General features: G+C 39.8%; 1 protein-coding gene across 2 annotated transcripts in view; it reads left to right on the top strand.

The window, feature by feature from the left end:
* Window positions 1–6,597, top strand: part of ATG14 (autophagy related 14) — a 96,587-nt gene extending 89,990 nt beyond the window's left edge. For both annotated transcript variants that reach the window (XM_069091758.1, XM_069091756.1), the window contains exon 10: window positions 3,626–6,597. In XM_069091758.1, coding sequence (XP_068947859.1) covers window positions 3,626–3,932 — 307 coding nt within the window. In that variant the 3' untranslated portion in view covers window positions 3,933–6,597. The remainder of the gene's footprint in view (window positions 1–3,625) is intronic.
* Window positions 6,598–11,270: the final 4,673 nt, after the last annotated feature.

The raw sequence follows: 11,270 nt of genomic DNA on the forward strand, positions 1-11,270 counted from the left end.
GGGTATTCCTCCCATGCAGCCCTGCCCTGACATTATGTGGGCCATAACTCACTTGAAAATGTCTTCATTTCTGAAGGTGTAAAAACCAAGAAAAAAGATATACACACTTTTTATTTTTCCTTTCTAAACATTTGGATGATTATGAAAATATATAACATAGGGGACAGCTAGGTGGTGCAGTGAATAGAGCACCAGCCCTGGAGTCAGGAGGACCTGAGTTCAAATCCAGCCTCAGACACTGAACACACACACACACAAAACTAGCCATGTGACCTTGGGCAAGTCACTTAACCCCAATTGCCCTCCAAAAAGAAAAAAAAAGAGGAAGGCAGGGATGGCTAGGTGGCGCAGTGAGTAGAACACTGGCTCTAGAGTCAAGAGGACCTGAGTTCAAATGTGACCTCAGACACTTAACACTTACTAGCCATGTGACCTTGGGCAAGTCACTTAATCCCAAATGCCCTGCCTTCCCCCCTCCAGAAAGCAAAAAATTATATATATATATATATAAAACATTGGGCAAAGATTGAAAAGATTTTCATTTTTGCAGAATATAGGAAAGGTAACTAATAGTATTGCATAAAAGAGCATCTAATAAGATCTTGCTGAATAAGAACAATGCAGTGAATCTAGTAAGGTGAAATTCAAGAAGTTATATGCTTGAATTTTTTAAAAAATCAACCTTGGGGTGGCTAGGTGGCACAGTGAATAGAGCACCAGCCCTGGTGTCAGGAGGACCTGAGTTCAAATCAGATCTCAGACACTTAACACTTACTAGCCCTGTGGGAAAGTCACTTAACCCCAATTGCCCCACATTCTCCCCCTTTCAAAAAGAAAAAAAAGTCGACCTTGCTAGTATGATATTTACATGAACTTAGTAATTCTCCTTAAAAGTTCTAGGTAGTTCATTTATTTTAAAAGGCAATTTTTTTTCTTTTATTAAGTTGGTCAGTAGGAAATGTACTTCAAGTTTGAACAGATAAAGCATGAACAGCATTATTGTGATTGAAATGCTTTTAGGTTCTGTGCCAATTTTCTACCACTGTATACTTCATTGCTATTTACAACTGTCTCAACTCTAAGGGAAGAATAAATTATTTGTGATTTAAAAAAAAATAAGTTCTAGGTAGACCACAAGCTCGGTATAATTCACCAATGTGACATGTAGCCAAAAACGTGAATGTGGTCTTTGGGAGCATTCAGAGAGGCATACAATCTAGTATACTCTAAGTGTGGCCTTCATTTTGAGGATGCACTCAGAACATTCTCTGGACTTCACCACCATGCCTCAGCTGCCTTTTCCCTTTGCCCTCTGTGGTCCCTTTCTCTCACTGGTAAGTTCTTCCTGAAACCTCAGTTTTAAGGAAGGGCCCAGAAATGTTTCATTCTCCAGATTTCTCTGCTGTACCTTCTCAGGTATACTGTAACTGCCCTTAGCTCCCTTGTATTGTCTTCCCATTAGATCATAAGTTCTTTGAGGGCAGAGACTATCTTTTTGCCTAGCATTTAATAAATGCTTATTGACTTCCTTGACTTTCTTGGTCAGATCACATTGTATACTTAGTTCTGGTACCACATTTCAGGAAGGATGTTGACAAATTAGGACACATCAGAGAATGGCAGTCGGGTCATAAAGGGCATGGAAGCCATGCCATACAAGAATGGAACTAGAGATGTTTACCTTAAAGAAGGCAACGGAGAGATGATGAATGCCCACAAGTATTTAAAACACTGTCATGTGGAAGAGGAGTTATTAGACTTAGTTCTGCTCAAGGCCAGGAGGTACAACTTGAATAATGGGTAAAAGTTGCTAAGAGGAGGATTAAAGGCTTGGAATAAAGAAAAAATTCTTCATGAATAGAGCTGTCTGAAAAGAGGATTGGCCACCCTGAGGATCAATCTTTTCTCCCATCCCCCTCTATGATTACTAATACCTGTCAAAGAGTAACCTTGCATTACAGTAATCCAAGAAAAGTAACTTTTAGTTCAGGTGTGACCTGAGACATGAGCCATGAACAGAGAGTGAGAATCTGGAACCAGCCTCAGTCTTATAAGACATTTTTTCTTTGGAAGTGGCCTGGTCTCATGATATTTTACTTTCCTCATCCATAAATTAATGGTGTGACTCAAAATAAATGTCATTAGACTTTAATAAGTAATTTATATGCTTTTCCCATAAGAGTTGGGATGACTCGTTTTTGGTGACCTTTTATATGTAACAACCAACAAAATGGCACAATACTTGATAATTTTTAATTAAAATTTCAAAATTAAACTATATGGAAATATTGGAAAGGGAGAGGCAGTCTCTAAAATAAAGGATTGAAATTTTGGTTCAGTGTATCATTGCAACTTTACATACATCTCAAAGAAAACTAAATCTTTTTTGTCTTCTGTTTCTAAGCTAACACAGGAAATGCCTTTTTTTTCCTTTTTCTTTTTTGAGGAGGGAAGGCAGAGGAATTGGGGTTGAGTTGCCCAAGTCACACAGCTAGTAAGTGTCAAATGTTTGAGGCTGGATTTGCACATAGGTCCTCTTGACTCCATGGTGGTGCTCTATTCACTGTGTCATCTAACTGCCAGTGTTTTTTTAAACTTGAGAAAACTATAATCTTTCTCTAGTGGGTCTAAAAATCTAGAGAGAAAAATTGGCTACATTTTTGTGCATTTGTTAAATAAGGAATTGAAATAAATCAAATGTCTAAGTACTAGAATAATTCTAGTATGTAACCTTATGACATACCATGCATAAAGAGATTAGAACAGTGTGACAGAGGAGTACTGAAAAGTTTAAAAATAATTTTACTCGTATGTCATCACTTGTGCATTACACCAGTCTCTGAAGAGGTTACTCCTTTCCCTCCTCTTCTTGCCCAGGCCAGCCCCTCCACGGGGATCCTTCATTTGTCCCTTCCCACAGCCTGCTTATCTCTCTCCCTATCTATTGGTTCCTTCCCTGTTTGCTACCTATAAACACACTCATGTCTGCTCTACTCTGGAAAAAAACTACACATACTAGATCTATATCAAGCTGTCATCCTAAATCTCCCAATTTTCACAGCCAAATTCCTCGGGGGGGAAAAAAGGCCATCTCTGTCCATTGCCCCACTTCCTTTCCTCTCTTCAGATCTCTGCTTCACATCACCCAGATATCTATTCGTGGCATCAGGTACACAGCCCAGAAAAGTGGAGCAGAGAGCTGCAGTGGGGTATTTGGATGTACACTCCTGAACGCTTCCTGAACCTTCATTATTTTAAGAGGCAGTGTGGCTTAAATAGGGCCTGCCAGGCTAGGCAAGTAAGTTACTTAATTTTTGCTCCAGACTACCCTGTAAGACTGTAAGTTACTGGCATTACCATTCTTCATCAGTAAAGGTATTCTTCCTTGCCTCTTCCTTTAAAAAAAAAAGTTAAGTAGAATCGTATCAGATTTTTGTTTGTCACTTGGGTGGGATGTGTATAATTAGGTTTATCAACACAAAGTCCGTTAAAAAAACAAGATGATAGGGTAAAAACTATATTATATGGTCATTTCTAATTTTCCACCTCATAAGTAAAATTACATATAAAAAGTGTACTGTGGCACGTTTTCCAGTTGTGCTAAAATATCCCTCTGTTCCTACAGGTCTGGGCCCTTTGAAGTCAGTGCTGATCTTGAAGATTCCATGGAATTTTTAGATCCTGCAGCTGCTGGTGAAACAGATGAAAGTGGAGACGAACATATAAGTGATGAAGAGACTGACCTGGGCACAGACTGGGAAAACCTGCCCAGCCCCAGGTTTTGTGATATTCCTTCGCAGCCGGTGGAGGTGCTGCAGAGCCATAGCACACCGGTATCGCAGCCAGCTGCTAGCAGTAGTGCTGGGGGAATGATTTCCTCGGCTGCAGCCTCAGTGACATCATGGTTCAAGGCTTACACAGGACATCGCTAGCAAACATCAGAGAGACAATGATAGATATGCAGAGTGAAAGTTTCTCTCCCACAATGTGTAGTTTTACCTATTCAGTTAAGTAGTGCCTGGAACACAAAATAAATAAACTAATTTTTTAAAAGCAGAATTCAACAAACATTTATTAAAGTTAAACATTTTTATTTACAAAGATTGTTCATGATGATGACAACATTTTGTAAATTAGGTAAATTCACCCTCATGACCTCCTTCACAACCTACATATCCTTGGGTAAGCATTGAAGATGATGAACTTTGTACAAGTGGCCAGTTTTTCTGCACTGAGGGTTAGATTGGGACACTTATCACAAGAGCAGAGGAATTTTGGAAATTTGGTTTCTGTTTTATTCACAATACTGAGGATAGTAGTTGTCAGAACTCTAGTTTTGAAAACTAATAACAGAAAGTTCTCTTATCCTCTCATTAATATGTAGGGAAGTGACTATATTCGCACATATTTTAAAGTCATTTTTTACCGATGAAGACTCACAACTTAAATATTTTTAACATACTAGTTCTTGTGCCCACATATTTTGTACAAAGAGCCAACGTGTTCATTTAGAATATTGATTGCTTTTAGAATTTAGTTATCATGGGTTACCTTTTTTTTTTAATTGACACGCGTTCACTTGTGCTGCTCAGATCATCAGAAGTCCTATGTAACGGAGCACCTGGTTGTCATCTTTCCTGTACTACCCCACACCAAAGAAACACTGTCTTTAGGACCCATAGCCACAGACAGAAGAGATGGTAGACGCTTGCAATCATGTTCTAGATTTTTTAAAATCTATTTTCTTTTATACATAGTCGTTTAAGCTCAATTGGCTAGCTAAGAATTCAGTTCCTGCTGGCCTCACTACTGTGTGTTTTGAAATCCAAGTTCATTTTCTGTTAGTGCACCCACAACTATCTAAAAGGCCCTGTCATTAGGTGGTCACTCTGGTGGTGTCTTCCACTGCAAGATTCATTAGGCAAGTGCTGCCAAGGAGAGCCATCCCACTTGTCAAGTTTCTTAGAAATCTCTATTGCTTTGAAGATGCTGTTTTTGCTCAGTGAGATTCAGAAATTCAAAATTTGTCCTTCAGAACACTGAGGCTTTTTTTTTCTCCATCATGGAGAAAGCAAATAAATATTCTCTGAACAAGAGATTTTTTTTCCAGTGAGATTTGTCTTGTTATTCTCTCCATGACAATCTATCAAGGAGACTGGTGAGGAGAAGCCTTTATTGACAAATATGTATGTAGTTTTTAGATTTTTAATACACAAAGAAAAAAATTCCCATGAAAATACCTGACTATTTTCTTTTGTTTTTCTGGTGTGGTTAGGCCTAGGTGCCTCGAGAATTAATTTGCTCTTTCCATTTCCATTCTTTCAGGGAGTAAGGGGGGAGATATCTATATAGAGAGATAGATATCTATCTCTATATATAGTGGTACTTTGCCTCCAAATAAGAGGATGAAATGCATGATTTTTTTTCCTAATGTCAATGTAATTACCACTTGGTAGAAAAACGCAGGGTGTGCTATAATTCACTTCTGTCTAGGAGATCAGTCTCAGTGACCTTTTTGAGATTGTTTATCTTAAGGAGCTCTGGGTGTTTTTATATAGCAGGTTCATCAGCCTTTGGTTTATGTCAGAACTCAATGATTTGGGGTCTACTTTTATTTTTTTTTATAGAAAATGGTAATGGTAGACTTATTTTTAAAAAAACAAACCAAAGACATTAAATCTTGTTAGATGGGAGTCAAAAAGCTTTCAAACAAAAGGGACAGCTAATTGGTAGAGTTGGAAAGGAAGTTGACTCAGAGTTGAGTACATTGTTTAAACAATAGTCAATAATCATGGTACTCTCAATTTAGCCTACAATGAGACCATGAATGAGAAAAGGCTTTAGGAATCTGATTTATCTTATACCCTTACTCAGAGAAATCAGCAAAACTTTAAAAACAGAGGAATTTTTGTTGTTACTGTTAACTAGAAGCACTTTACGTACTTACAGATGATCTGGTCCTTTGGTGTTCATTGGAGTGCCTGCTTGTTAGGCTCTCACTTTAGAGATTTTTTTCCCCATTATTTTGCATTGACCCCACCACGTCAGCATTTTCTTACATACACATTTTAACCACTGAGGTTTTTTTTTTTCCACCCTTCTTTCTGCTTCTTTAAATCTCGTCTTTATGAGGTGCAAAAAAATTTGTAAAAAAGTTTATTAAAAATCGAAATTGGTATTTTTTAAAATGAAAAGCCATAGAACTTGGTATGTGTCATGTTTTCCATTTTAAAATCATTTATTGAAACAATGTAATAGTAAAATCCACAGACACCAAAAAGGTTGTTTGAAATGGGCTGTGTTTGAGAAATTTTTTTGTAATAGAACATATAATTTTTTAAATGTTTTGCACATGTGTAAGTTAACAGGGAATAAAAATGGAGTGTCAGTATCAAGTGTGATTGACTGGTTCATTTTGGGGTGATTATGAAAAAAGAACACTAAATCAATTTTTTGCTGAAAAATTCAAATAAATCTGAAAACTCTGTGCAGCGTCTTAATATAGAAATTACCATTTACTCTGCAACTTCCAAACTAATTACAACTAAACACAAATGTTTTCTAAACTGATACTGTATTCAATAAATCTAAACAGTATTTTATCTAGGTATTTGTCCTTTTTCAAGTCCTGACTTTTTCTTTCTACTGAGTTACAATGGGCACTAAGGAGTAGAATGAAATTATTAACTCTATAGCAATTTAAGGGCTGACTGTACATAAGTATCTAGCTAAGAAAAGAACAGAGCTACAAAGGCCTTAATGGGAAGGCATTGTCAGAACAACTGTGGAAGACCTAAGCTATTTCCCTGAGATGTTTTGAACCCTCTGAAGGTGCCTAGGCAGTTCCACATGGAGTAAAATTAGGATGGGCTGGAGAAGGGTAACCAGAAATACGTCCTTATCTATTATGTCTTCCTGAAACCAAATATAAGAAACTCTTCTGGGGCCGCTAGGTGGCAAAGTGTATAAAGCACTGGCCCTGGAGTCAGGAGGATCTGAGTTCAAGTGTGGCCTCAGACACAACACAAAAACTAGCCATGTGACCTTGGGAAAGTCACTTAACCCCAATTGCCCTCCAAAAAAAAAAAGAAACTTCCTAGGTTTGATGCTGATTGATATGCAAACAGATTGTGGGAGATTGGAAGCCCAATCATAGAAAGGGCATCACAAAGGTGAGGTCTGCCAGGAACAAACCTATTGCCCTGAGATGGGAGCAGTGGGCTAATTTACTAGTAAAACGTAGGTGGAGGGCCACACAAAATATAGGTAGAGTAGCAATTAGCCCAAGGAGCCATTGGGCATAATTAGCTGTTCCTGGGATCATGTTACCCACCCTCTGTGGAACTATTACCCAATCTCTTATCACTTCCTGTTGGGGCATCAACCTGATTGTTCAGTTCAGCAGAGCATTTATGACATCTGATGAATCCCTACATGCCTCACAATTCTAAGCATAAGGAGTCATGGGTAAAGTGTCTCCATTGTTTCTGACTCCAAAGGGGACTATTCTTAATTACACAGGTACTAGGTCTCGTGACCACTGCTCAGGAATCAACAGGGATGAAGATCTTAATCTACTACATCACAGGGCTGTCATGCCAATAATGCGGCTTACAGCTCAGCTAACTCAGAAGTCTTGCCAAGACCTCAATCCCTTAAGGTATTCTTCATTGCTAGAACAAGGCTGGGTTGCACATCCCTCTGTCACATCAGGCTTGATGAACCAGACACTATCCCTATAAGTTAGGTCCTGTTGGGAGGCAGAACATTAGGGCTGGCATTGGAAGCTATCATTTCTAGCATAATCATACCTATTCATAAACACTGCCAGCAGTCCTCTGTGGCCTACTCAGTAGGTAGGGCATGTGTTACTGCTGGTGCCCTAATGTTTGCTGTGCTGGGGAGCTTGAGTAGTAATGTCAGGCAGTCATCTCATTTCTTCCCTTCCAGTTATGCCCCAAAACTTAATCAAGGCTAGACCCTTGATTTTCTTAACTATCTCCCCATCTCTTGACCCTCACTTCAAAATAGGGGATCTCTGTCACTATGGTTGTATCAGATCTGATCGACATGACATCATTGCCCCCAGGAAGGGGAGCCTCTTTGAAGTTTCCAAATACCAGATAGCCTTAGGGAAGGACAGTGGAGGTAAAAGGGACTCCATTCTCAGGTGAAAATGAATGCTCAACTATAGGAAGAGAGAAAAATCATTAGCAATCACACCACCACTGAAGCCTGGTGACTTGGTCCACCACATTGAGGGGTTCAAGAATAGATGCAATGATCAAGACAATTTTGTCACATGGAATTGCCGTAAGAGGAATTGATATCATGAAATACTCTGGTCTCTCATTTCCATAATTCAGAAAGCTATAACTCACCCTTCCTGCCTTGGTGTCAACTAGTGGCTTATCTTGGGCTACTCCAAGGATCTCCATTTGGCTCTAGCCATAAGACCTGGATATAGAGATTTCTCTAAGAGCTGGTATAGGTAATGACTCCTGAAAAACTCTTCCCTCAATTATCTACCCTCCCCCAAAACATCACATCAAACCTGGTTTGCTGACTTTCAATTAAAATGGCAATAGGAAAAATAAATAAGTACAATGACAACAGGAAGGTTGGGAAGAGGAGCCCAGTTCTCCCACATATAATCCAGTAAACACCTAAAAAGGGCACTGAATTGAATAACAATCAAGAAATCCAAAGAGAAGCCTTCAGCTAGGCCAAGGACTACAACTTCAAAAGAAGGCAGTGAGGAAACCGGAGGCCATTATATGGATCCTATTAGAAAGGAAAAAGAAAAAATTTCTTAAGTACTTAATGTATGCCAGATACTGTGGCAAACACTTAACAAATACCCCATTTGATACAGATAAGTAGGTGCTATTATGACAAATACATACGTAAATGTATATATGCATATTTGTGGGTGTGTATACACACATAAATAATGCTATTATGATCCCCATTTTACAGCTGAGGAAACAAACTGAAGTGAAATGACATGCTCAGGGTGGAACAGATGACCAGTGAGTCTGGATTTGAACTTGGGTCTTCTTGACTCCAGGCCCATGTAATGGTAATGGGAATCTGAAGATCTTCCCTGCCTCTTAATAAGCCTAAAGAAATTTGAATATCCTCCCGGCTTTGAAAATATACTCTGCCCCTAACAGGCTGAATGTAATCACATGGAGCCTGTGGTGGGAGGAGTTCGCTGAAGGGTGGAGCAGAGCCCAAAGGAGCTGGGAGTCAGAGCCAGAGAGATGGTTGGGAGGAAAGCATGCTAGGCAAAGAGACAGATAGGCTCATGAGTAAATATTGGTCTTATTTTGGTTTGTGGGAAGGCTAAAGGATGCTATGGCTCTCTGGGCTGTTAGGGCTCATTAACTTCTCTGCTACTATGATGGAATCGGCTTACTGGTTTTGGGATTCAGGTTTCTGGTATCAGAATAAATGTTTCACTTCTGTTTTCTATATGTAGAGTCTGTTATATTTTACAGTTGAGCACCAGCAGGTATATTTATAGTGATCGTAGTGAATATTGCATTGGTGCTACAGCCCAGTACTCTTATCCCCTGTGCAATCTAATTGCCTATAAGAAAATAGAAGCCAGGAAGCACTGTGATTCCAGGGGCACCAGAAGCTTGTGTATGTCTTACTCCAGTGCAGTGGAAGTTCTAGGAGACCTGAAAGTGCCCTGAGACCAGTCCCTGGGTAGGGGGTGTGATAGTAATGGAATATAAAGATCCCCCTGTATTAGCTTGGTTTTCAAATTGATTGTGTTAAAACCCAGAGCTTGTTAATCCCACCTGTGGGATGGACTTGTTGATGTGAAAAGAAAGTCCTGAACTGGGAGGAGCTGGTGACGTAGATTTGGAGAGACAAGAGAGAGGCAGAAGAACTTTTTGGAAGCAGCACCCTCGTGGAGGCAGAGAGAGAGAGACTGAGAGGATTGCAGAGGGCCACTTTGAATCGCCCTGGACTTTTGAGACCTACCTGCCCCCGAGGAGACATGGCTGTTTTGTTGGTACTTTGTCTGTCTGTTTTGATGTTCTTTTGCCAGATTTGTCCACTGGTGAAAGACAGTCCTGTTGAAGAAGTCCTAGAACCTGGCTGTTGGCTAAGAGCTCCTGAGACTGTCCTGCAGACAGAGAGTGAATACTGTCCACTGATGAAGGACAGTGCTGTTGTTGCAGGGGTCTGGAGACTGTCCTGCAGACAGAGTGAATACTGTCCACTGGTGAAGGACAGTGCTGTTGTTGCAGGGGTCTGGGAACCTTTCTGTTGGTTCAGAAGCCCTGAAGAAGGATTTTCTTGTTGTATGTTTACAGAAATCCTGGGAGAGGGTTTTGCTAATGTTTCCAGGGGTTCTAGGACTGTTCTACAGACAGAGGATGAATTAATGAAGAGACTGGCAATGTATCTTGTGACCTTGCTAAGCCTTGTCTCCCCAGGAACTAAGATTGCTGAGAACTTGCCTCCTGTCAAGATGAAGAAAAGACCTCCATTTGGGTATTAAGTGCTGTGCTTAAACTTGTTGTAACTCTGGGGTAGATTCAATTGTGATCCAGGGGTGGGGGACTTTTGACCTTTATGTGTTCTATGGTTAAACAAATGAATGTACTTTACTTAGATTGGAAACTAATCTCCATTTGAGAAGAGGGGCTTTGTGGTGGACTAAATGAAGGTACAGCCTAGGGGTGGAGAAGTATTTAGAACAGGGACTTTGTAATTGATTGAATGATTGGAAGGTCCTGGGGTGGGGTAGTACTTGGAGATTATTTAATCACATTTAGTAAATGCTGTATTTTGAATGATGTCATGTTTTGACCTTCTCTGTTCTTAATTTGCCACTGAATAAAATGGAGAGCACCTATGCTGGTATTTTGAACCTTGGGAAGTTGCCTTTCCTTGGCATTACATTACAGGGTGGAAGTCAAGAAATCAAGGTCAGGACAAACAGGGCCTATGTCAAGAGACAGGAGAAGAGAGCAACTCCCTAACAACTACAAACAGAGCCTCAGAAAGAAAAAAAAAAGATAATTTGGACATAAGGGCTACACCTCAAAACAAAAACAAAACAAAAAAAGAAATAATGGGGGTTTGGGGAGGGATGGGAAGGAGAATAGCTTCACACAAAAGGTGCAAACTTCACCCAAACAGCGGACTCTAAAATCAGAATGAAGAGAACAGAACTCAGTAACTCCACAGATAAAAAATAATAGATTGGGGGGGGGGGGGGGGAGGTGTGGAAAATGGAGTAGCAG

The sequence above is a fragment of the Petaurus breviceps genome, unplaced genomic scaffold (assembly GCF_028583685.1).
Source record: "Petaurus breviceps papuanus isolate PSGF00001 unplaced genomic scaffold, PetGlider_PUasm1.0 189, whole genome shotgun sequence".
NCBI lineage: Eukaryota > Metazoa > Chordata > Mammalia > Diprotodontia > Petauridae > Petaurus > Petaurus breviceps.